Source organism: Mustela putorius, unplaced genomic scaffold (assembly GCF_011764305.1).
Source record: "Mustela putorius furo isolate JIRA1106 unplaced genomic scaffold, ASM1176430v1.1 tig00000095_pilon_pilon_pilon, whole genome shotgun sequence".
NCBI lineage: Eukaryota > Metazoa > Chordata > Mammalia > Carnivora > Mustelidae > Mustela > Mustela putorius.
The window spans coordinates 2279047-2306394 of NW_025421280.1; the positions used below are offsets into that span (position 1 = coordinate 2279047).

Below are 27348 nucleotides of genomic sequence, written 5' to 3' on the forward strand. Positions count from 1 at the left end.
CTCAGTGTAATTTTCTTTATTATTCTGTGTCTGGAGTTCACGGAGATTCTTAGACCAGTGGGTTTACATCTCTTAAGCAGCCCCTCTCCAAAAGCAAATGACTCAACCAACCCTACGGCAAATGCTCCACTACTGTTCATGTGTAGTTCAACTCCGTTGTTCACCAGATTCCATATCGTTATTTAGTAGATGTACATATGCCGTGTACACCAGGTACACAGGCCCTTTTCCTAGGTGTTTTAGTTTTAAACATTTGAGAGCATAATTTGAAAACCTCCCTAAGTCAAAAGCCCATCTCGTCTTTTAAATGTTAGAGAGATAAATGGAGGGAGGTGGAACTTGTCCTCCAGAGGTGAGTTGGCAAATGTAGGAACACAGACTTGGAACCAGGCTGACTTGGGTTTGAACTCCACCTCTTGCTGTGTGATTATGGGACTGTTCTTTAGCCCTTCTGTGTATAAAATAGGGATGATAATCATACCTGCCTACAGGACTATTATGTGAAATAGATAAGTAAATGTGGAACATGGTTAAGTACTCATGAAATGGTACCTATTGTCATTGCTGGTAGTTTGTTTTAATAGCCTTTTTTAAAAATATTTTATTTATTTATTGACAGAGAGAGACACAGTGAGAGAGGGAACACAAACAGGGGGACTAGGAGAGGGAAAGCAGGCTTCCCGCCGAGCAGGGAGCCCGATATGGGGCTCAATCCCAGATCTTGGGATCGTGACCTGAGCCGAAGGCAGACGCCCAGCGACTGAGCCACCCAGGTGACCCAATAGCCTTTATTTTTAAAGCACTTTAGGTTCAGAGTAAAATCAAGCATCAAGTACAGAGATTTCTCTTAAACATGCACATATACAACTTCCCTTACTATCAAAATCCTCCTGTAGATTTGTACATTTGTTATAATCAGTGAATCATCATTATCACCCCCAAATCCATGGTTTACATTCGGGTTCACTCTTGGTCTTGTATATTCTGTGGGTTTCGACAGAGGTAGGATGATATGTGCTCACCATGGTAGTATCATACAAAAGAGTTTCATGGCCCTAAAATACCCCCTTTGCTTGGTCTGTTGATTCTCCCTTCCCCTAACCCTTTTGCTATCTCTGTAGTTTTGCTGTTTCCGGAGTGGCATCTGTTTTGACTGATAGGGTATAGGGCCTTTTCAGGTTGCCGTCTTTCACTTAGTCATATTCAATTAAGCTTCCTCGTGTCTTTTCATGGCTTGATAATCCCATTTCTTTTTTGTCACTGAATGCTATTCCATTTAATGGGCGTACCACTTCCATTTACCCACTCACCTACTGAAGGACGTTCAAGGTCGCTTCCATATTTTGGCGACTGTGAATGAAGCCGCCATAAACGTCTGGGGGCAGATTTTTATACGGACACATTTTCAACTACTTTTGAGTAAATACCAAGTAGCTGTATTGCTGGACTGTATGGTAAGAGTGTGTTTAGTTTTATGGGAAACTGGAAAGCGTCACCCAAAGTGGCTGTACCATTTTGCATTTGCATCAGTGTGATTAGAGTTTCCATTGCTCCGGGTCCTCAGGGGCATTTGGTGGTGTCAGTGTTTGGGTTTTGTTCATTCTGATAGGTGTGTAGTGGAATGGAATCTCGTTGCTTTAATTTTCAGTTTCCCAATGACAGACAATGTGAAGCCTCTTTTCATATGCTTATTTGCCATCTGTATATTTTCTTTGGTGAGCTGTCTGTTCAGATCTTTGCCCATTTTAAAATTAGGCTGTTCATTTTCTTCTTGTTGAGTTTTAAGAATTCTTTGTTTATTTTGTAGCTGTTGGCATTTTGATTTGAATTATTATTGTCTTCAGTGCTATATGGGTTTTCTTGACACCTCAGCATTCTAGGCTGCAAAATTTTTTTTTTTAATCTGTTTTCTCTTTTTGGAGGGAAGTAGAGAAATTATCTTCACCTGAAAAAAAATTAAAAGAGTTTTCCCCAGGATTACCTTGATCCAAAAAGAATTTCAGGCTGCCTCTTAGGTACAACGGTGGCCTCATGGGGCTTCCATGCTGTAAATCCCTCCCTACAAAATTAGCTTATTCCATGTGTTTCTTAATAATTATCTTATTAAGTAGTAGGAAATACCTGCTCAGCACAGCATTGCCTTTCTTCTGTGTCTTCCATAGGTGTGTGTAAATGAACAAGGACCTCTGCTCTAATCAGCCATGGTGACAAGTAACAAGCCACCCTAACTTCTAGAGGACTGTGCTGGCCTAGATCATTCTATAACAAATAGTCACTAATGCTACTGAAGATAAATATGTCCCGTTGCAGGTGAAGGATGTATTATATTCTCTGGTTTCCCTCCTCCCACCCCTTCACTATGTGTCAGGAGATTTATATCAGGGGATTCATTTTCATTTTATGTCTTTTTATTTACGCACCAGTTCCTTTGCAAGTAATTTTAATTCTCCCTTTTATGAGAGTGAGGTTTTGTGTCTGTGTATTTCTATATAAGATAAAGGAAATGATTGTTTTTAATGCAGATTTGAAAGAAATATAATGGATTTCAGCGACAACAATTTCTCCCCATTTAGAGGAGATGAACACCTAGTTAGATGAAGAACGTCATTTCTCGTATAATTTGAATACATCCTGTTTCCATGACAACTTGTACTTACCAGCTTGCCTGGTAAAAGAAGTGTTTGAATTCTTTCTTTGAGAGAAGATTTGACCAGACACTGGGATTCCAGTTTTTTAATTCCAGTTATTTAATTCCAGTTTAGGGGTATGTCTCTTCTTAACATGGGCTGCTTTTGAAAGAAACAAACCCAAAGATCATTGGGGGGTGGGGTGGGGAGGTAACTCCACCTTCAGAATAAAAGGAGAGGATTCCCAGGCCACTAATGAACCCAGGAAATGATATTGCTGTAGGTTGTACTCGTTTTCTGACTTTCTCCAGTTAAATCAAATCAACCGGGTGATGTAACAACTTATTAAGATGCTATTTGATTTGAGAGAATGACTCAGTTACTCATTGCCATCTGGACACTATAATCATTAGGCTTGTTTCCTCACTATGAACTTAGGTCTTGCCTTTATGCGTGGTCTGTGCCCTCTTAGTGCTGAATTTTGATTCTTGCAAGGAGTATGGTTTTATTAATGATTTTCCCTCAGAACGAACGATAGGAGATTATTTGCATCATTAAACTATGCTTGTGCAAAACATGAAAAAGATAGTACTATATTTTATGGACAAGATGATGTTTCATGTCATATGAAATATTTTTCCATAAGGCAAGAAAGAATGACCCCTTAAGGGCCCTTTTAAGGGCATTTTAGGAATGATAGAGAGTTAACTCCAAGTTAAGATAATTCGGAGTTTAGTTCTGAGGGACCTGGAAGGTTTTGAAAGGACAGAAGTGATTCTTAGCGATCTCCAAGATCGTGATCAATGATAATAAATATTTGTGACCCAAAACACATGTGCACAGTGGTCTGTGGGGTACCAGGTTTATCATAACTCCCATTAGAAACCACATTTTTAAAAGATTTTGTTAGAGAGAGAGAGAGAGAACACAGTGAGCCAGAGAGAACAGAGTGGTGGGAGGAGGGGCAGAGGGAGAAGCCAACTCCTCTCCTCGCTGAGCAGGGGGCCTGCTGAGCCCAGGACCCTGGGATCATCACCTGAGCTGAAGGCAGACGCTTAACCGCTTAACCGCCTGAGCCACCCAGGCACTCCTGAGTATGTGTATATATAACACTCAACCCTGAGATCAGTAGTCCCTGAACCAGCGTGGTGCCCCCAAACTAAGGAATTGTTAAAGATAACCATACCACGCAACTTAATGTCATGTGCATAATATATAAAAAATGAAAGCCAACAGGAAAAAAGGAAAAAAAAATCACAATATCTCTATGTATTGGGAATACGCAATTCTAGCACTTGGCTAATGGAAAGAGATTGAGTAGCTACAGAGATTTCTTTGACCTCAAATTCTGTTTCCAAATTTTGATTCCTAATGTTGCACTTTGCTCAGTAGTTGCAGTTCTGAAAATTTTATGCAATTCCAATTTTGGGGGGGAAACAAATAATATGGCTTTACTCCAAACTTGCTTTATTTTCCTTTTCTAATTGCCCATCAATTGATAATAGCTTTGCAAATTTTAGAGGACTCAGCTCTTAAGAAGTAAATGACTTATAAAATATTTTAATATTCACTTTAATGAATGTTTTAATCATAGATTCATTATCCAGATATTTGTGTATATTCAGTACACGAGGAATCTTTAAAATACTCTGCTTGGCAGGGGAGCCTGCTTCCCTTCCTCACCCTCTGCTTGCCTCTCTGCCTACTTGTGATCTCTGTCAAATAAATAAATAAAATCTTTTTTTAAAAAAATGAAGCTTTGGAAAGCACAGTGCCTTTCTCAAGAGTACAGGCTTGCACAAGCTTCCCCTAAGTGAACCGTAAGTGAAGGCACAAAATCCGATCTTATCCCTGAAGAACTTCTTCACTATGAAGAAGTAAGCAGCTTTCTGCGGACTTACCCCACCGCGCAAGCCAAGCGTCACCTTGCAGTGGGGACTGGAGGCCTCCTGCTTGCATGCGGGCCACCAAGTACTCTGTGGACACGCTCCTGGTGTGACCAAGGCTTCTGGATCGCCCAGGACAGGTTGGGAGGGGGGTAGTTCTAGGATGTATGTTGCTGAAATTGGGACAGTCTCAGACAAACTGGGATGGCTAGTTCTATACACTCTTCTCTCAATCTCCGAAGAGTGCCAAGAAGAACACCTGTATCCAAGTAGCCTAGAGGCTGTCACGTTAGCTCTGCTGGGAATTGTAATAAGGAAACAAGAGCCAGTGACTGTGTGGCATTTTGTGGCTCGTGGAGAACCTCACCTCCAGGCAGCACTGGGAAGCCAGTATTAATAGTCCACGCATTTTTTCAGTTGGTGAGAAAGAAGACTCAGAGAGGTTGATAGATTTGTCCCAGATCACACAGCTGTTAATTGTGGGCTCAAACACACACTTGGAGGTCTTCTTCTGATCACGTTACCCCTCTACTGACCATCTCTCCTTCCCTTTAAAACATTTCCAAAGACCAAGCTGAAGCCTGCTGGCTTTCCTTTTTCAGGTGCATTCTCCACCCTGAGCATCCTCACAGCTTTGGTTGATTGAGAGGCCAGGGGAGCTTGGATAACTACTCTGTGATAGGGATCCAGTGATTTGCAGAGAATTACACTTGCTGCAGTGTTGCATGTAATGGGGACAAACCTTGGTAACAGTCTGCATGCCAGCAGTAGGAGTGGGTTATGTTAACCTTAGATATGAAACCTCCAGTTACTTATTCAGAAGTAACAGAGATCTGGAATCCAGTAGAAGCCAATTGCGGCCAAACCACTGGCAAGTCCAGAGAACAAAGGAGAGGAGCACTCTCCTCTGGAAGAAAGGGGGAAGCTGGCAGGCTGTTAAAACCAAAAATCCACTAGAGTCCACTGGGAGCTCAGAGTATAGAGACTTTCCATTGGCTGAGTTGTGACTGCATCTCAGGAGCTGGAGGAGGAGAAGGAAAGCCTTCCTCCTGCTGGGGTAGTGGTGAAGGTGGGTGTATTGGCTTGCAATGTACGTCTCTTCCTGTTTGGTATGCAGTTAGCCACAGTGGTAGTGCTGAGAGCTTCCTCTGGCCTCCTGACTCCATTTTACATGAGGTTTCCTGTGTTAATTTTCACAGCTAGATGAATTGTTGTTCTTCCAGTCAGTGAACTGCTGTGCAGTCACAACAAAGATCCCTTAACCTGAATTCTTGGGCCACAGAACCAATGTTCCTGAAGTCTTTGGGACTTCTTTCCTAAGGCAAAGCAGGCCGTGATAAGGGGTTTGGGCTCCTGCTCAGCCATGCCTCCAGAACCCTAGCTATCTTGCCCCTTTCTGGAGTTTTGTTTGATCACGGAGCTCCTGTGACAGAACTTTACCCTGGCCCTTGAAGGATGGAGAATTTGGGTGAGCAGAGAAGAGAAGGCTCAGGGAAAAGTGGGGAGATGAGAGTGCATACAGTAGGTTTACTGAGAGGGGAGTACATGGATCACATCAAGTCGAGTCCCCCATGTGCCAGACGCTGCACAAGGAAGTGGGGAGGCACCGACGGGGGGGGGGGGGGGGGGGGGGGGGGGGGCGGTGGGGGCGGTGGGAGGAGCTCGCAGGCCTGCCTTCCAGATCTCCTGCCCTGGCAGAGCTGAAGATGCAGCAAGGAGAAGACGATGCATCCAAATACAGGTTATATATATATATCTCAAAATACATATACTTGCTCTATGTTAATACATATACATATGTTGGAAATATATTAATATATCTTCAAGTATATGCAAATTTAGGTATGTGTATATATAATGGAATATATTTGGAAATATACTTGCAAATGTATTCGGAAAGGTGGCTGGAGTAGGAAGACTGCAAATGCTAGACTGGATTTGCAGACTTCAGCCTGTGGGAGAGAGGCAGCCCTGCAGGTTGAGCAAAGCAGCAGCGGGGGAAAGGTGCTTTTTAGGAAGAGTAATATACCATCCTCAGAAAGGATAAACCGGCAGAGGAGAAAGATTAGACATTGGGAAACAGATTCACTGACTGTTCCTTTCAACCAGCAGCTGTTGTATACCCAGTTCTTTTCCTTCACAGACCTTGGCGATGTGCCATCCACGTGGCCAGACCTAGGCTGGGTACCAGGGGCTGGTCCTCTTGGACCAGATGTCCTGCGGTGGGTGATGGGCAGTAGATCCGTGCAGCTATGACGCACGTTTGGGTGGGCATCAGTGGGGATGAGGACCTGCTCTGGAGCTGGGTGGTGGGGCAGCCCCTGCGTAGGAGGCCAGGGTGGAAGAAGAAGCTAGTCATGCAGAGCAGAGACCGGGTCCGTTCAGCAGAGGAAACTGCTTGTGTAGATGCCTCGAGGCTGCAGAGAAGCTGTGAGGAATGGGGCGAGTGCACCCATGTGGCTGGAAAGGCAGGAAGCCTCTAGAAGACCCTGAGCCCTTTCTGCAACCGGAAAGAGATGGTGAGAGCCAATAGGAAGCTGGCGAAGCACGTTAGGCACGATTGAATCGGTGCATTGGAGACAACGGCTGAGACTACTGTCTGGCCCTGGGTTGGAAGGGCAAGTGCCGGAAGCAGGGAGACTGGTCAGAAGCGTGTCGTGATTGGCCAGAACTCAGGAGGTGAGGACTGGGGGTGGACGTTATTGGTGGGAATAAGGAAGGAAAACCAATGCAGGCGCTGCAGGAAGAGCAGAACCAGGACCGCGTGCGTGGCTGTTAGGCAGCTGTGGATGTGGAGGGTGCGTCTGCGGAAACTTGATGTCCCATTTTCCAGGCGCAGTGGTTGCAAGGACATCAGTGTCCTCATCGCAAATACTCAACAAATGCTATTTCGTTTACCCCTTTCCCTTGCCCTTGCGGCTCTGAGCCAGACCCTCAGGGGTCTTCTGGATTCTAGACAAGGAAAATGGGTCGAGCTTTTCCTGTGTGCAGCTTACGAGGTGCATAACAAACCTGTTTTCTCCTACTCGCCTGTGGAGTGAGGAATCTGGCATTCAGCAAGGTTAATAAATGACCGAGGTCACACAGCTTACCCGTGGCGGGATCTTGGTTAAAGCAGGCTTCGGTCTCACTAAAGCAATAACTCTTAAACCACCTCATAGCCTCCCGGGACACCCTCAGTGCCCCAAAGCTGTTTCAAGCCTCCTCCTCGTGCCCCCGCCCCGCCCCTAGCCCGCCTCCTCCGGGCCCCACCTGAGGGCCTCTGCTGGAAGATTCAGCTGGGCCTGGGCCTCCTTGTCCCCTGAATCTTGAGAGACTGAGGTCTGCCATCTAGTGGCTACTGCTTTCCTTTTTATTCAGCGCTTTTAAAAGAAAGGAAACCGGGAGTTCCCACATAGAAGACAGGCCTGCGTATTTATAGCATCACACCCTGTAAACAGGAAACTTCTCAGTCTTAGAGAAGGAGCCTGGTAACGTAAACATAGCATATTGGCAATGAGTTCCGCCGCCCATTCAATAAACATTTAAATATATATATAATGCATGTATGTGTATATACATATATATTTAAGTGTTTGTGTTTATATATATTCATTTATACACACACACACACACACATCTATATTCATTCCACTGGAAAGTAAGCTCAGTGAGACGGGGATTTCTTTTGTCTGTATTGCTCACTAATGAATTTCAAGAGCCTAGAACAGTGACATTTGCGTAGCAGACATGCAACAAATATTTACTGAATGTACAATAAACGAGTACCTAGGATTAGTGCACCTTTACTGTACACTTGGTACATGGGTGTTTTCTCATTTACTCCTGGCGATGACTTAAGAGACAGGGAATGTCAAGATGCGTGTGCCTTAGATGTAGAGACTGAGCCATAGAGGGACAAGAGGTTTACTAGGTCTGGGGAGAGCTGCTGGGTTTTGACCCAGGCTTGCTGGCTTGAGAAACACTGCCTTGAACTACGTGCATAGTGCCCCTCGTCTGCTCTGTGTGCAGGCGTTGTATGCGACACTGCCGCCATTTTGATGGGCGGTAGAGGTGCCTCCAGGGAACCACTAGCCGTTCCCCTCCTGTGTTTTGACTTCCCTGAGTGAAGTTTTCCATCCCATAGTTTTATGACAGGAGCAGCAAATTGAGGGAATTCAAGAAAGGCTGGCCGGCCAACAATGAGTCCCTGTCACTAGCTAGCTGTGTGGCTGTGTGACCTTGCACAGTGCCCCCACATCTCAGCTTCCTCATTAGTCAAAGGCAGAAACAGAGTTAGGATGCCTGCCTTCCCTTCTAGCTCCGATATTCTACTATTCCTGTGACTCCCAGGGAGCTGGATGAGAGTGTAGAGAGAGGACCACTGGTTCCTAGGCAACCAGTACCCGCCTCACCCATGTTGCCATGGTGACGATGGAAGTTGGGCTGATGGGATTACCAGCTCCTGCTAATTGCATATGAGAGCTCAAGGTCTCTGTCTCTTGCTTGCTGGCTGGCTTGCTCTTACTTTCTCATTCTTCTAGGAACGGTGGAAAGATCTCTCCTCCATCTGCAGCATCCTCAAGGCAGCCCTAGTGCAATGGAAAGCAACTGGAAATGCAGTCTAGTTGTGCCTCTGAGTAGCTGTGTGACCTTGGGCAGGTTACTCGGCTTCTCTGAGCCTCTCCTTCCCCATATGGAAAATGAAGGTGTTGGAATAGGGACCCCCATCTAAGGCTCTTCTTAGCTCTCAAATCCTTTGATGCCTAGGGAGCATGTCAAGGGAGCAGACCACATTGTTACTAGGCAACCAGCAGGCACCCTGCCCAAGTTGCCTTGGTGACTGGATACTAGAGGGGAGGGGAGTAGCTGCTGCAGCTAATTGCTTAATTATTTATGAATGCCTCAAGTCCTTTTTGTTGTTTTCGTTGCTAGGGGCTGTGGGGTCACCTTCTCTTCCTCCCTCCTGCTACCCCAAGTCGTCTGAGGTGCACATTACCCAGTGGGAGAGCACGTTGGCCTGGATCTCAAGCTACTTGCATTCTAGTCCTGCCTCTGTCATTTCCCAGAGCTGTGGCCTCGGGTAAGTCACCTCACCTCTCTGGGCCTCAGTCTCCTCATTTGTAAAATGGGGGGCTCACTGCGATAATCTCCACATTTCCTTTTTACCCTGAATTTCTAATTCCTGCTGTTCAGTTGTGAAGTGGGGGAAGAGGAGGGGGAATTTTCCTAATTTTTTATCTTCTAAGGAGGAGTCTGAAGAGCAGTAACAATAGTTAAGTCTCTTACACATTTCATTTCAAACAGGAAGGGGATGAAAATTAGGCCCATTGTTCTCTGTTTGCCTCTCATCCTAGCCTCGTTGCCTGACCTATTTTATTAATCTTAAGGTCATTTAAATTTTATGCTTTTGTACATCACCTCCTTCCAAAATGGATCTGCGGAGTTCACAGTGTAAGATGCATATGTGCAGCTAGGTCATTAAAATAAATATTGGAGTAAGTTAATATAAAAATACTGATGCTGCTTCATTGGTTATTACCAATGTTCTGATTAGGCATCAGAGGTAATTCTGAGCATCCTGGAAGCCAAAGCAAAAAGAGGGAGGTACATAATTGTTATTTAATAAGGAAAAATTGCCAGACAGATCCTTGTTGTAAATTCTGGAAGTAATTTATCATGTGGTACTTAGTCTCTTTGAGAAACTGCAGATAAAACTTTTAAGCTAACCCTTTGTTGTCAACAGTATTGTTGAAGGACAGAAGGAAGAAACTAGACTAGACAATTTGGCAAGTCTTTATCTAATTAGAAGGCAAAAAGTCCCTTCCTACCTCAGAATTTTATGAAGATAACTATCACTTAATAAACATAACTTCAGAATCAACCATTACTTCTAAATCAGTTATATAGAAATCCATGTACCCACTTTGCACCATAACTTAGCAATATGTGTCAAATTTTTTTAATGCAGACCAAAATTCTACTTCTCCTAACTTATTCTGAAATAAACTTGGGCAGCTGAAGAAAAACACTGAATATAAAAATGCTTATGATAGCATTATTTATAAAGGAAAATGACTGAACCACATAAGTCTTGAGGGCTAGTGAATTAGATTACATTATTTCTTTACAATGGATTGTTTTGTAGCCCTTGAAGTAAAGGTATATTTTTTGATATGGAAAAAAGAAGATCTTCAAATACATAATGTTAAGTACATAAGGAGGTGCAGCAGTGGTATAAAATGCTTCTATTTCTCTTATAAAAGATACAGATAGGTATACAATTTCTGTATCTAGATACACACTTTCATGTGCCTACTTGCATTTTTCCGGAAGGAAACTGTTAACAGTGGTTTCCTCTGGGCAGGAAGATTGATAGCCTTGGGTGGGAGGGAGACTTACTATTCACTGCCTTATTTTTACTATGTGGACCTGTTCATTCTCCACTTAGAGAGGCAGTAGAGCCTGGCAGTTAAAAACCTAGACTCTGGGTTCTACCCCAGTTATATCACTTATTAGCAGTGTGACTTTGGGATTAATTTACCTTCTGCATTCTTCATCCATAAAATAGTCCTTTCCTCACTGGATTGCTGTTAGGATTAAATGAATTAATACACTCAGAACAGCCTAAACAATACCACATATGCTTTTTCTTGGAAAAAAATAAAAGGGAAAAAGCACACAAACAAAAAAACCCTGTATCTAACCAAAAGGAGCCTGGGATCTCAGAGCCAGAGGATTTTATTAGTATGTCAATGCTTTCAGCATCATATGTTGTATATAAAGTATGTTTGAAGCAGAGATCACAAAGCATTGGTCTCATTTAGCTTGTCATTTTATCTGAACTTGAATACCTTTTAGGCAAGGCACCTACCTGGGCTTCACAATAGGCATTTGCAATCCTTGAACCTATCTGGTCTACAGCTCCTGCTCTAGTCCATCCCAGTGAATGCTCAAGCTAAGAGCTTGCTAGGTCAGGTAGAAAATATGAGACGATGGAACTCTCCATCCACAGCTGCTACAGGAAGGAAGGGGCTAACTGAAATTCGAGCTTCAAGAGGGCATCCATGCCCATGCCAGTTATGACATGTGTTCACAGCCCCCAAGGAGCGGTGCCAAGAGGATTCCTCTTTCTTTGGACCCAGGAATCTTACAGCCACAGGGATTTCCTCTGTCTTCAGAAGTTCAGAGAGCAGAGGGTTCTGTGTTCAAGAGGGCCCGGTTTCCTCTTTCCTTGCAGGTGCTTTGGGGCAAGTCTGGGGACTTGGGCTGACTTTGGGAACCTTCCTCTGAACTCTGCCACACTCGGGGCCAGACTTAGTCCCTTACCATGGACGCCTGGCGGCCCTGAAAAGGGCGGGATGGGAGCTGTGTTCCCTTGAAACTAGCTGAGTTAGGACATGTGCTCACCCTGAGGAACGCAAAACTGACCTATCACAACCTCGTGCCCAAGTCAGTGGCTCCTGGCTTGTGTCTGCCTGGCCCTCCCTTCGGGCGCTCTCGGGCATTCCATTCTCTTCATCCATTTGGCCAGCGGTTCCCCTTGCCATCTCTCCGTCGCATCCAACTGTGCTTCCATCTGCCCTTCCATCCCTCCGTCCTCCTCCAGCCATCTGCCGGCTTCCGCACCCGTCCTCAGACCGCTGGTATTAACACGCACCCGTCCTCCCCTCCCACCACGTGCGTCTGAAACGCCGTCCGCTGGTCCACCCGTCCATCCGTCCATCTTTCCGAAACCCGCCCGTCCACCCCCACCCCCGCCCCCCGGCCTCCGGGCTGGCTGCAGAACCAGCCCCCTCTCTCCGGCCGGCCCTGTGTCCCCGACCCCCCGGAGCCCGCTCATCCGTGCCCGGCTGCAGCTCTGCCCTCCCCCGGGCCGGCCGGCCAGCCGTCGGTCCGCCGCGCGCCGGGTCCGGGTCCGGGTCCGGGTCCGCGCCAACCGGGCCCCGCCGCGGGTCGGCCGGCTTCGGTCTGGCGGCGCGGCTCCCAGGCCAGGCGGGCGACGGGCCCGGGGCGGGGCGGGGCGCGCGCGGGGCGGGGCGGGGCGGCCGCGCCGGGGCGGGCGGGCGGGGGCCGGGGTGACTCAGCCGCCGCTCGCCCCGCGGTCCGCGCGTCCGCCGGCCTCGCAGGCGGGGCGGAGAAAATGGCGATGCCCCCGGCCGCCGTGCCCCCCGCCCGGGCCCGGGAGCCGCCGGGGCCCCGCGCCGCCGCCGCCAACGCCGCCAACGCCGCGCCGCCGCTCGGCCTGCAGCAGCTGTCGGCGCTGCGGCCGGAGCCGGGAGAGGTCCCGCTGCACTCGCCCTGGACCTTCTGGCTCGACAGGTGAGGGGGCGCGGGGCCCGCCGCGTCCGGCCCCGACCCCGCCGCCGCCGCCGTGCGCCCGCCCGGCCAGCGCCGCCGCTTTGTCTCGGCGCCGCCCGGGGCCCGAGCCCCGGCCCCGCGCCGCGGCCGCCCGCGCGCCCAGGACTCGCGCGGAGCCGGCTCGGGAGCCCGGGGCCGGGCCGGGGCGAGCGAGCGTTTGGCGGCCTCGCCCCGGGCCGGGAGGGCACAGGCGCAGCCCCGAAAGTTTCGGCAGCACTTTCCCCCGTTATTTCCCTCAGAGGAAGCGTGCCCGCGGGCGGCCGTCCTGGCCGGGCGCTGGGAGATGGGCCGGCCGGGGGTCGCCGGGTCCTCGCCGGAGAGCGGGGAGAGCGCTGCTGTCCTGGCGGCCCCGCGGGGCCCCTCCGACCTCCGCTGTGACAGCGCTCGGGGAAGTGGGCCGGCCCCCTGGGAAGTGTGCGGGGCGGCTGGATTACGGCCCGGCGGGGGCCTCCACTCCGCGTCCCCCCCCCGCCCCCGAAACTGCCACGGACACCTCTTGGCATTCTTTCCTAAACACTGGGCGGGGGTTTTCTTGACAATTTACTGTGCAGCCACATGCCTTCTAGACGCTGGGAATTCACTGGTGAGCGATACCTCACTTTGTCAATAAAGTGGGGACGATTATAGCTTTCTCAGGGGACAGCTCAGGTGCCATCTCCTCAGAAACGCCTCCCTGACGGCTGTGTCTAAATTAGCACACCCCCATCTTGCAGTCATGCTGTATTCCCCTGCTCTGTCTTGTTTTCCTGTTATGCTTAATGCTGCCACATAGTATTATGTATGAATCTGTTTATTTTCAGTCTGTCTCAGGGACAGGACTGTCCTGTCTCGGGACTTTTCAGAAAGTCCCTCAGTACTTTCCCCTTGGTTGAAACTCAATGATCAGGGCCTTAATTTTTGACACCTGCTATATCCCAGCACCTAGAACCGTGCCTGGCACATAGTAGGAGCACAAGAAAATTTTGATAAATGAATAAATGCATGAATGCAAAGCCCTTCTTAGTATCCATTACCCTGTGGGTCCACAAAGAGGACACCTCAAGGTTGTCCCAAAAGCTTATGGAAATTTTGATGACACTGCAACTGTGGTTAAATGTTTGGAAGAAAGGTATATGACTGTCTTCTACGAAATTTACTTAATAGACCCAAATCTGGTCTTTAAAAGCCTCACTAAAGTTCTTGCAAGATTTTTTAAAAGTGATAATCATCCTTTTAAGGAAGATAAGTTCATTTCTTTCTTCTTGTTGGAATTAGCACCCATCTATAAGAATCTATAAGAACTGACACTTGGAGCAGCGGTCTCTTCCGGGACCCGAAGAAGTTGGGGGTGGGGTAGATACAAAGAGTCTCGTTGTCTGAAACATTTTCACTTTCATTATGGGATGCTAAGAAAGCATTTTACTGTCATAGTAGGAGTGGTTTTGGCTAACATGAGCAGAATGAAATCATGTGTCTTTGTTTTCAAAGGTGTGCTGTAACTATTGTTGCTAAGTATCTGTTTTCAAGACCTTAAACCTGGGGCCTCTAGTCTAATGTTCTAACTTGTGGAGATTGTTGCCTGGTGGAAACAAGTATCAAGAGAGTTTCTTTTTAAAGGCTCAAAAATTAGTCTACCTAAAGGCACATCATTTTAAGAATGGTCCAAGATTTTAATGCCGCATAACAACACACAACTTTTTAAGAATATCTGGTATCTTTCAGGATAAGAATACAGTAACTTCAATGAAGACACAAACTCCAGCTTTCCTCGTATGCATTTGGGTATTTTTGTTCTCTGAAAGCCAGTAATCCAACGAAATGTTATTGCCACATTGTCCACATTTGGAATAGAAATAATTAGATTGATCTAGAAATTACTTCCAGCATTGCTCATTTGAATTCATTTTGCCTGATCAATCATCCCATAGCTTTTACTGACGCTGTTTCCACTTCTCTGGGAGTCCATTACATTTATGTCAGCTGGCCCCGTTCCCTCGGGGTTATGAACACATTGTGTTCTAGAAGTTCTGTTTATAACTTTTTCCCCCTAGGGAAACAAGATTCTAGAGAGAGTAATAAGGCTCTCAGGAGAGCCCTCCAAGGAAGTCTCCCCCCGCAACCCCCAGCGTAGGTGGTGTCTGCCACCAAGGGCATCAGTTTTGAGTTCCACAGCATCCAGAGGCCTTCTCATCCCTAAAACTCTCCTTTGGCACATACATCTGTCCTGTCCTCCCTTTCAGTCTACTTTGTGACCAGAGACAAGTGATCTACCCCCACTAAGCCTCAGCTTCATTGTCTGTCAAATGAGGATATTCATAGGTTCTCTCTCCCAGGGGTTGTTCTGAGGATTAATGGATGAATATAAAACACCAACATGGGTGCCCAGCATAGAATAAGTGCCTAATTAATATTGATAAGTAACATTGTTACCTGAAGCTCGCCCATTACCCCCACCCCCAACAGTCCCTGGAGCAGCTTGTCTGAACTTAGTGTTAGGAAGCCAGCAACCTGAACTCATTTCCCCTGCTGGATGAAACAGAGAGCCCCTTAAGTAGACTTACTTGCATTTTCGATAGCAAATTCCAGTAAACCCGTGTGTGTGTGTGTGTGTGTGTGTGTGTGTGTGTGTGTGATTTGGACTGTATGGCTTAGAATGCAAGCATTTGGGGTATGATTTTGAATGGGGATATAGAATGAAGATACCGAAAACCTGATCCTGTCTTGGTCTTGGAAGCTGCTCTTGGTTGCATGTCTCTGAGTGGTGACCCCCTTTCCTCATTTTTATCCACAGCACTCAGTCCTCAGGCCTCTGGTCCCCAGCCACACCAGCGACAGCATTCAGTTACAAGGCGTTCAGTTCCCTTGGTGCACTGGTGATTTCCCACAATTTTATACTTGTGCATGCGTCTCCTCCTCTCTGTGTCCATATGGATGTCTAATACACATCCAAACTCAGCACATGTCAAACCACCTCTTCAGCTTCTCTCCCAAATTTGCCTTCTTCCATCTGTCCCATCTCAGATCATAGCAGTTCGCAGTCACTCCTTCCTTCTGGTTGCTCAGCCTCCAGATCGTGGTGACCTCTGTGACTCTCCCCTTCCTCCCCTTCCCCATTCCTTCTCCCTCTCCAGCACCCACTCTGCACAGAGGCTGTTGATTCTACCATGCAAGGGTGTCCAGAATCCAGCGCAGTCTCACCGCCTGCATCCTGGACCTGAGCCGCACAGCCTCTCCCACCTGGACCACTGTGGGAGTGTGTTCTCCCTGCTTCTCCCCTTGCCACCTACGGCCCCTTCCCATTACTTCAGCAGCAGCTGAAGTAATACCCAAGTTAAGGCCTGTCACTTCTCTGCTCTCCTCTTCACTCAGAGCAGAAGCCAAAGTACTTACAACTGCCTGTGAGACTCTGCAGCATTTCCTGTCCCGGCCCCATGTGCCTTGCTCTCCCCAATCCCAGTCCCCCCCCCCTTCCCTCTCCCTTCTACCCTTCTAGCTCTTTCTCTGTCATCCCAAGCATGGGCCTTGACCACCAACAGTCCCTCCTGCCTGGAATGCTCTTCCTTCGACCATCTGCTAGGACTGCACTTTCTTCCCCTTCTGGTCTCTGCCCAGATGTCATCTTCTCACAAGGCCTGCCCTAACCACTGCGACAGAAACGGCACGCACATCCTGACACACACTCCCCGTGCCCCTGACCCCACTTATTTTCTCCATAGGATTCTGTGGCTGTCCGCCTTCTCTCACTGGAACGTCCACTTCACAGGGTTCTTTCTGCATCATTCCGCCCTCTCCTCCTGGACCAGGCCATGGCACAAAGTCACCCCACACTGAAGGGTTCGGGGCTGTGGAATTCTACTCCTAGTGACTTCCCCTTCTCCCATGGTGGTTCATCTTACTCCGAGTATCATTTGTAAACCTGCATCCTTAGCCTGACCGCTCTCCTGAGCTCTGGACACCCTGTCTACCACGTGCCGGCTAGCAGTGCCACCATCCAACACATTTTTCGGAGTTGGAATTTCCTTTGACCAAATCCTCTTCTCTCTTGAGTCCACTACCCCGTCTGGCTCTGTGCTTCAGAGGTTTGATCCCCTTTTGGAAAACCTGCTCCAAGCCTAAGCCATCCCCTCCTCTCCCTGTGCCTGCTCCCTAGGCACCCGCGCTCTCTGGCCTCAGGTAGACTGGTCCTGCCTCCCCCTAAGCTCTTCCCTCCTCCTGGCATCCCTGCCCTCCCCCCCCCCACACACACACACTCCCTACCCTATCCCCTCTTCCCCCACCAGCTGCCAGGGCTTAGCCTTCTGCCTTCTAACCTCCTCCTGGTCCTGTCATTCCAAAACTCCCCGCCTTTCTCCTTTGCCACAGCTGTGGATTGTGACTCTGTCTCCCACCACCTAAGCAAGCATGCCTCTCTTGTGGGCTTGTGCGCTCCCGGCAGGTAGAGTTCTGGATCTCCACCCCTACTTTTACCAGAGCGGCTCTGATCCAGTTTTGTTGTGGTGTTTGTTTTAGAAATGGGCCACTCTAATTTGAAAAGAGCACTCCCCAGCTTAGAAACAAAAACAAAACCTAAAACCCACAACCTTCAGATCATGCTACAAACTTCTATATTGCTATTTTTAACTTGAAACTCACTTTTTTTTTCTAAGCCTCATCCTCTATATGTCCCCAACTCCAGAATACCACTCAGTGTGTCCAGTCTCTGCTAACAGTGGACTTGTGGCCCTTTTCCTGCATATGCCATGGACTTGCCAGCTTCTGAGATTTGTCTCCTGATGTCCCTTGTGCTTGGGATGCGCTTCTGCCCTTTGTCTACCTGAAAAGCTGTTGGGCATCCTTCAAGGCCTTGCAAAGATTGCCCTTAAACAGCCTTTGACCCAAGCAGGATTGAGCCCACCTTGTCTGCACTCCTGCTGCACGTTTTTACAGGCCATATTTGTATTAAGGATCATTAGTGGGTCCCCTGTCCCTCCTTCTTGACCATGAGACTCGGACTGCCTCATGCCTGACTCCCTGGAGTAGACTTCATAGTACACACAGAAGGTGCTTAGAGAGTATTTGTGTTCTTGTGTCTTTAGTCACAAAGGTAGGCCAGTCACATATGTCCCCCACCAACCCCCCCGCAGGGTTCGCCTCTACCCAACCAGTGTTCCTCACGGTCATCCCTCACCACCCACATCTGAACCACCCGGCTGGGCCTCTTCAAGTGCCAGCTCCCAGCCTTGCCCAGGACCCACTCTCAGACCTTGGGGGGTGGACTGCACGTTTGGAGCAAGCGTCTTACACATCACCCCTGGAAAACTAGTGCTCTCTTTATCGATCAGGTCAGTGGAGCCTGTTAACTTGTCCATCGCTGCTCTCGCTGCCAAGAATGCAAACACGACGACAGCGTGGTCCTGGGCCTCCCAGGAGGGATGCCTCTCATACCACACGTTTCCACGGCATCAGTGGAGTGTTCTGGGAGGTACCACGTTCCAGAGGGAGACCCCTTTCACGGTGTGATGCTTTCACAGACATCACCGTGGGGTGCTCCATAATAGTAAATCTGATATGGGGTGCCAGGCCAGGCTTGATAGAGAGGATCCCAAAACCATCCTCATTCACAGAGCGGCCTGTTGGGACCAGGTGAGGGTAGAAGACCATGTAGAAGGATGTAGAAGTTGACAGGGAAACACCGGCTGGCATCTGCATCTGTTGCCCCCATTTTTGCCTTTCTGAACCCACAGACTTTCTTATAGCCCAGGATTTTACTTTCTGGAAGTGGGGAATGGTGTTCACATAGGTCAGGGAAAGGCTCTGCCTCGGAGGCCCACAGCCTCTCCTCCTGTGCGGCAGTGCTGGCTTCCTGCCGTTGGGCCTGGAGGCCTTAAACACCCTCAGAAAAGTTACCAGTCCTCCCCTGGTATTAGCTGCTCAAAAAATCTATTTTCTTTCCTTTAATATTACAGATGCCATTTCCTTATTTTCAAACCTAAGACAGCTGGCAGGACCTTAATGGTCTGGCAGGGTGACAGTCCAGAACCTGGCCTCAGTTTGCTGTCACCTCTCTTGCACCCAACCTCTGTGTACCAAGGCATTAATTATCTGGCAAAAGGAAAAGAGTCCCAGTGGCTCGTGTCAAGGAGCTTATAGGCTGAGAATGAAAATATAAGGAAGCCTGGAAAAGTGAAAATGAACTAAACATGCAAAAAATAAAGCATTTAGATTATGAAGTGTGTTTCAGTAGATCCCTTATTAAATGTTAATAATAGGGCCGGGACCATTTTTTTGCGTGTGACTCTCAAACAGGAAGCGGCGATGGCCACAAGCCACAGATCTATCTAAAAGTAATTAAAATGCAATCAGCAGTAATGGAGCGCGTGATCTCCGAGGGATGCTCTCCATCACAGAACTGAGCCTCTACAGATTTTCCCTCTGACGGCTGAGTCTGATGTGAGCACATTCACCTAGACGGGCTTTCAGGAGACACATCCCTCTGGCTTTAAAGTTTCCCTCTCAGATGAAAGCCATACTCTTGGCTCAGACGCAGGTGTCGCTGAGGTGGAACGTTGTCCGTATTCATTTCTTCAAACAACATCTGTTGTGTGTGTGTGTGTGTGTGTGTGTGCGTGTGCGTGCACATGCATGGGGCATGCGCTGTCCCTGCTAGGTATGACCCTGGGTGTTGTACACAATTCCCCACGAGTCCTCAATACTAAAGTAGAACATACCAGCCACGTTTTACATGTGAGAAAATTGAGGCTGGGAGCAGCCACTTGACCAAGGTCACACAGCTAACAGAGCGGAAACAGGATTGGAGCTAAAGTCTGCGTGACCCCAAGCACTGGTGTCCCTCACCCTGCCGAACACCACTTCCCTGTGACTATGAACAGTGCACGCAACACAGTTCTCCCACGTTCCACATTCTGAAATAAGGAAGCTGCGTGGGACTTGATGGGTAATCTGGGCCCACCACTGAATTTCACAGATGAGGAAACCAAGCTCCCACTGCATGGGAAACAGTTAAGCCAAGGACTCCCTGCTTCACAATTTGCAAAGAAGAGACCCTTCCCATATTTAAGAACCTGGGTAGGATTGTCCTTCACATTTAATGATGGCCTCATCTTGATCGTCTCTTTGGGCGATGACAAGAAATACGTCTGTGAGAAAAGTGATTTTTATGTGTTTTTGATGATGCTATCTATAGTTCATTAGCTTTTACTTGCCAGGTTGTTAGCATTTTTTCTGGTGACTTGATTTAGATGTATATACTTCAGTATATACACAAATCACATAGGATTCAGCAGGTGTCTCATGGGCCTGGAGATGCTGTAGCTCTCACACCAGATGATGCTACCTGTTGGCCAAGCACACTTTGGCAAGGATGCAGGCAGGATTTGGGGAGAAACCTTTCCAGCTTCTTCTCTGTGTAAGAAGCATTTCCAGGTGTCCAGATCACTGGTAAGTGGTGCCGCGGCCTGTCAAGAGCTAGCCAGGCAGCGGTGACGATCACTTCCTTGGGTATTTACCAGGGCTTCTGTCTCCACGAATTATTCATGAGCCTTGCTCACCTGTAGCAGACATATCTTCTTTTTTTTTTTTTCAGATTTTATTTATTTATTTGACAGAGAAAGATCACAAGTAGACAGAGGCAGGCAGAGAGAGAGGGGAGCAGGCTCCCAGCTGAGCAGAGAGCTCGATGCGGGACTCGATCCCAGGACCCTGAGATCATGACCTGAGCTGAAGGCAGAGGCTTAACCCACTGAGCCACCCAGGCACCCTGTAGCAGCCATATCTTTAAGGGCGCCTGTGGGGTTGAGGGGAGAAGGCCCATTCGTAATGCAGGGAGATACAAGAATTGCAAGCTGCAGAGGAGTTGAGACTTCTTGGTGCAGAGCTGAATTCATGGCCCCAAGCAGAGGAGGGGTCATGGAATAAGTGATCCGTCTAGGCTGGTAACTGCGAGCAAGGCTTCCCGCCACCTGTGGTTCAAGTCCCAGGTCTACCCCTAGCCAACTCTGTGTCTCTGGTGGGTCACCACCCTCAGACTGCATTTGCTTATCTGCAGAATGGAAACGCCAACCGGTATTTGCCTCATGGTGTTTGAATGAGGATGGAGTGAGATTGTGCATGCACGGAACACAGGATACACAGGGTTGTTTCTTTCTTTCTTTATTTTCAATTATTGGAGTCTCAGTATGTATTTCTAGAATAAGAGAGAGGATAAAATGCTTTGAAGCACTGCAAACTTAAACTGAGCTGAAAGTGTTCTGTGTTGTGAGAATCTCGGGGACCTGCTTTAATGAACAGATAAAGACAATTTGTAAGTAACACATTAATTTTTGCATGTAAGGGGTGCTTAGGTGCCTAGAAACCATTTATGTAGAACAGTTGGTCCAGACTTATGAGACTGTCTGCTTTCTCCTAACTCCCCAAATGAAATTTTAACCAATTTTACATAAAGAGCCTTGAGATGCATTTCCTGTTACTTTGTTATGCATTTGAAGATGCACAGACATCATGTAAAGCTGGGTGGGGGGTGTGGGTCATATGCAGCATTAAGATGTCCCCTCTTACCTGCGCACCCATCATCTACTTGGCAGACCTGGAAGGATCCCCTCCCACTTCTGCCACAACCATCACAACTTCTGGATTAGCCAAGTCCAAGTGGAAATAGCTGTCAGGGTAGCCCCGGCCTTGAGCCCTGAGATACTGGCACCTGATGGGCTTTCTTTTCTGAGGAAGGAATCTAGGAGTTTCTCAGCTCTGTGTGTAACTCCCACAGATTTCTTGGGATTCTTACTGGCTGCCCCACAGATTAGAAAATGTGTTCAGTGTCTCTTAATTCTTATTGCTCTCTTATCTCTTCCTGGTTCTCTGCCTCTGATGGTGATGATACGATGGTGATGTTAGCATCAATGGCTTATTAGATGCCAGATATTGGGTAAATGCTTTGTAGAGCATTCACTCAGGTCATCTAAGTAGCAAAGCAATGAGTGCCATAGAGACCATGTTCTCAGAAAGGGGAAGTGGGGGCCAGAGAGGGTCAGGCTTGCCACATAACTGGGAGTTGGCAGAACTGGAGCTTGAATGCAAATCCATGGGTTCCAAGGGCCATCATCTTAACCCTTCTGCTTTCCTACCTTCCTGCTGTAGCTCATTTGTAGCTTTTGTTTGCTAAAGGTGTCTTCTTCTCATACCTAGCCCCAGAAGATGATGACCTGTATGTGTGTTCTTACTGAATTCTGTCTCTTATATGACGTTTTGGGATGTCATTAATGCCAGGGGTTCTGGTAGCCTCCAAGTCAGCCCTGCATCTCCGCATCTCTGCGTCTGCCCCCTTCCAACAGCGTGGCCTGGTGGATGGCGGTGGAAGAATGACAGGCCAGAGTGGGTCCAAGGAGAGAGTAGATAACCTAAAAAGGGATGAGAAAGGGATTTGCCCTAAGATTTGCCGTGGGTGACCCTCCCATGATGACAGTGACTGCTGGGTTTTTACTTCTCCTTATCTAAGAGGAAGATCATGGGCATCAGAGTTAGACCAGGGAAAGAACCCAGATTTTTCTACTTAAAAAGCCTCTCTGCACCTCAGTTTCCTAATTAGTAAAGTGGGGATGATGATAGCAACTTGATGGGGTTGCTGTAAGATTGGAGACTGCATAAGCAAACCCTCTATAAAAGGATCCCGTTATTACATTGATTTCACTAAATCAAAGGAAAGACTCCTGGCAGACACTTCCAACTCCTTAATCTGATCCACCCAGGGAACATTTATTGTCTCACTGAGGGTTCCTCACCTGTAGCTGCGTGCTGGGAGAAGGCGGCATAGAATTCAGAGATGTGCAAACAGGTCCTGATTCCTTGGTTCTATGATTAGCCACCAGTCGGACTATGTGTCCTTCTAGGAAGGGTCGTCATTGATACGTATGCCCCTCTCACAGCTTTCTCTCCCATCTCCTCCCTTCTGGGCAAAGAAGAGGGGATCTGATCAGAGTTGCTTTTCTTCTGGGGGTCTGGGAAATTCAGAAAGCAGCGGGGCTAGTTCTAGAACTCCATGAGGACACGGACTTTGTCTAGAGTGACCACTGATATAGCCCCATCAGCTGAAAGAGGTGTGCACTGAATCTTTGTGGATTACATAAATCATAAATCCTCAGAGACTCTTTGTTACGTGTCTGTGTCAGGGTTTCTTGGCGTTGACTCTGGTGACCTTTTGGACTAGATAATTCGTTGTTGTGGGGCTGTCCTGTGCCTTCTACCCACTAGATGCCCCTGGCATCCCCCTCAGGTGTGATGACAGGAAATGTCTCCAAATATTACCACCATATGTCACCCTGGGGGGCAAGATCACGCCCAGATAAACACCTTTGGCTGCAGAGCAAGGGCTGGGTTGGGTTTCTGTTGGGAGGTTTCTGTTTGTAACATGAATGGAATAAAAAGACTTTTAAAAGATAGGCTATTCAGCCTGTATATGTGAGACGAGTAAAACTGTGTCTCTCCTCAAAGTCCATGGCCAACATTTATGTTCCGGTTGGTAGAGCTCTCTTTCAGAGTAAGGGGGAGGAGGGGGTGTGGGGCGGTCTGCCCAGCACTACAGCTCTGGCACAAGCAGCCTGTTTTGCTACTTTAAGGAACAGTAACCGTAGACACTACAGCTTCTGGTTCAACTTTGAACCAGTGAATCCAGTCCAGACTGACCTGTTTACAAGACAGATGATTTTAAAATCTCAGCCTGTTTACCCTGTTAAAATTGATTTCGTGGCTATGGTCCAGTCCTGCTTGTTAAAGATGTCCTAGGGTGGGCCTGAGGTTTAGGCACAGCGTGATTTTTCAAGGACTGTCAGGATCGGACTTGGCTCGCGGAAGAATGTCCTTCCTCGCGCTGGCCAAGCCAGCCACCAAGTACGATCAGAAGTTCCAGCACCGTTGTTTCCTTACTTTAAAACCTGGAGAGCCTTAAAACTGTCCAGCAGCTGCAAGAAACCCTTGAGATCCCAGAATCCAAACTTCCCTGTGAAGAACTTAGGAAACCAGAATACAGAGGAGCTGATGTATTTCCTTCAAATGCCCATACCTTCACATCACAACACGCTAATCAGAATAGACCCATCATGGAGGGTGATCTGTTTTAGCGGGAAGCTTCTCTCCTCGGCTGCCCCAGAAAGGCGATTCTCAGAAAGCTGGGTGGCCAGGGTTCAATGCCGTAAAGGAGGTAGAACGTTTAGCACACCAGTGGAAATGGAGTCACTGCACACCAGCCCTCATACTGTCATCTCACACAGACGGTGCTGCCTTCTCGTCTTATTCTAGAGCCCTTGCTTGGACTCTGGAAACTAGGCTTCTTTAAAAAAAAAAAAAAAAAAATTTGGACATTGAAACTGAGGGGCCCTAAATGATTTTGTACAATTTTCTCCTCCACTGGAATAGAATTAAAAGATCAGAATATAGAGACAGAGGCATTTAAAAAGAGGCAGAGAAAACACATGTTCATCAGAAACTTTTTCCAGGCTAAATGGTGTTATCCTCGCATTGTGTTAAGTTGATAGAATGCTGTCTGAGGCGAACATTCAAATACTCAAGTTCTACACGTTACACATGGAAGTGTGACTTTAAAAAATAGTAAAACTTAGAAATATGCTGTTTTAAAAATGAAAGAAAGGCAAAGTACATTTCTTTCCTTTGGATCCCAACAAACCTCCATCCTGTTAGTGAAGGAGCTCTCTCTTTGCTCTCCTGTGTCCTTTGGGTGATGCAGGGATGTCTTGCTGGGCATTTCTGGTGGAGAGGTCAGCTAAACTTCCCAAAGGGGGGAAAAATCAGCATTGGAATAAATGCCAATAGATTTTCTTGTAAAAGGGAAAGATTTTTCATGTGAAAATCTATCCAGAAAAAAAGTTCAAGGTCTGTTTAGTGGGGTTTTTTTTCACCCAATCATTTTATAATTGAAACCAAAACCAGTATAAAAACCTGCATTAAATAGTAGGTTAATACTTAATCATGTCAAGGCAATCTCTGTGGACTGATGGATTCATCTGGGGCCGGGCACTGTCCTAGCTAGATGCTGATCGAATATCTCACTCTTCACCACTCTCTTCAGCATAGTTGTATTAGGCTTCAGGTCTAGCAAGAAAATGCGATCACGCTGGTTATTGTGGATTTGCCTTTTTTTTTTTTTTAATGTCCAGCACATTTATGAACAACTGGAAAAGACTTGGAAGCCCATGCATTAGGGTAGCTTTAATTTATCACATCACCAACTTAACAGGCTCCTTTGTTTGCCCTCAAACTAGTCCACACTTATACTTCCTTAGTGACCTTGAAGCCAGGGAACTGTATTCAGAAGGACACTTTTCTGTTCCATGTAGACACCAGGGAACACTGGTCCATAGTTCCAGTTTATAGATTCCGGGTTGACTGTGAGCCAGAATGTTCTCCTCTCCGCAAGCTTCATTTCCCACCTCGCCACCGGACACAGGGCTTTCAAGCATTAATTGAGAGGTGAATATTCCCCTTTGCCCAGACATTTCTGGGTCCCGACAGTCTTGAGCAAGAACTGCTAGTTCAATATAGGAAAAAGGAAAAGGTAGCAAGAAATGAGACTCTGCTTCTAAGGATTGATGAGACCTTGTTACGTTGCCCCTAACCCCAGGAATGGTGCTGGGGTAAGGCCTGTCCCTAGCGCCCAAGTTTTCCGCTGAATAAACCTGTCGTATGTTGCCATCTAGTGGACCGTATGGCAAACTAAAGATTAATGTATTCTGACCACAGAATTCCCCAGAACTAATTAAATCAGCCCGAGAAAATAACTGAGTTTTTCTGAAAGCACATGTTGGGGAAATATATGCAAATTTCAGGTGAAATTAAAGTTGACTTTTAGTAATCATGTTTTCTTAAAGTTGGCAAAAAGTTACTCTGTTTCTTAAGAGTTCCTGAATATTTACCACCAGAGAACTAACAAGTTTTTCAAACATGTCACTGGGCCAAGAGCCTATGATTTCAGTCACCTGTACTCTGGGCACAGTTTCACATCCAAAGTCCTAGAAAAAGGCTTGGTTATTACAAGGTTATTATAGTATTTTTTTTTAAATGTGATTTTTTTAAAGGTTTAGTATTTTTTAAAATGTGATTTTTAAAAGTTTCCAATATCTTTTTTACATACATTTACTTTTTTATTTTTCCCACCAAATAAATATGCTTGCTTTTAGGAGAGACAGACGCATGACTTCACAGAGTAGGGATTTCACATTTTAAATTCTAAATCACATCCCAGAAATGTCTGCTGCTGTGGTTTCAGACCTAATTTGTATGAAAACCTGCAGACTGACTTCATGAACATTGACTCCTTGTTTCGCTTGTGTCTTTGCTCTTTATTTCTGTTTCCTTAGATCCCTTCCTGGTGCCACAGCCGCTGAGTGTGCCTCGAATCTGAAGAAAATCTACACAGTACAGACAGTGCAGGTAAGATCCAGAAATGGATGTACCCAGTGAACACAGTATATGGGGGACATTTGATCTTCCAGCCAATAAAACGGCCGCTTGGCAAGCAGTCCCCACCCGGTGTTCTGTCCCCCGGGCAGCTCTCAGGTCTTTTGGTGGCTCTGTGCTTAACTAGATGTAACACACAGGCTGGTTGAGCCCATATCCAGGTGGCCTGCTCTTCTCCTGGGGACCTACTAAAACATAGTAACTGCCTAAATATTTTGTACCTCCTCGAGAGGAGCACACTGTGATGTGTCCTTTCATGGATCTGTGTCCCCATTCAGATGCCAGTGCAGCTACTCCCTCTCTGAGCTCTGAGCTCTGTTTCCCTTCTCTGAGATGCAGTAGCATCCCCCCTGTAGGCTTACCTAAGGCTACAGGTCACACGGGAAGAGCAGAACCGGAATGCGGGTTGAGCATGAAAGTGGAAGGTCTCAAGCCTGTTTCCTACTTCCCGTTTAGCTTCCATCATTCTAAATTAAGCAAGTATCAACACCTTTAATTTCTGTAAAGTGGGTATAACACGAGTACCTCTCTCTGGAGTGGTCAGGAAGAGTAAGGTACTGTGCCTAGCAGGATACCTGATACAACTGTAGCTTCTCAACACCTGGAAGCTCTTAGTCCTGGCCATTCTTTCTCTAACCAACCCTTCTGAAGAAGATTTCTGAAAAACCTGATTTATTTAGTTGATCACATTTCCATTTTCTTTAAAAGTGTGTCTTTTAAAGTCTGTCAAGTATGTCCCCCTTTTTGAGGTTAATGCACCGTTATAGACAGAATAAGGATTTAAGGCTGCTGTCTACTTGCAGTGACTCTATGTTTAGAATGTTCTGGAAGGGCCCAATTTAACATTTTCCTGTTGTGTCTCTAAATCTTTTAATGCCGCTGGACATTTAGAACTAGCACAAAGTTCCTTTTTTTCAGAACTTCTCCCACTCTCTGTTTCAGAAAATTTGATACTCTCAGTTTTCTGTGGTCCCCAAAATCTGATGGTAAGGTGCCATGCATGGCCACCGAGCCAGATGTAAAGACACAGTCCAGACCATAGTCCATTTCTGATC

General features: G+C 47.1%; 1 protein-coding gene across 2 annotated transcripts in view; it reads left to right on the plus strand.

Moving 5' to 3' along the window:
* The first annotated feature begins 12565 nt into the window (after window positions 1-12565).
* The window catches only part of EIF4E3 (eukaryotic translation initiation factor 4E family member 3), a 186099-nt gene continuing 171316 nt past the window's right edge, over window positions 12566-27348 (plus strand). Inside the window, exons 1-2 of one of the 2 annotated variants that reach the window (XM_045088505.1) lie at window positions 12566-12814; window positions 26194-26266. In XM_045088505.1, the coding sequence (XP_044944440.1) occupies window positions 12636-12814; window positions 26194-26266 (252 nt within the window). In that variant the 5' untranslated portion in view covers window positions 12566-12635. The remainder of the gene's footprint in view (window positions 12815-26193; window positions 26267-27348) is intronic. The other variant, XM_045088506.1, reaches the window with a different exon arrangement.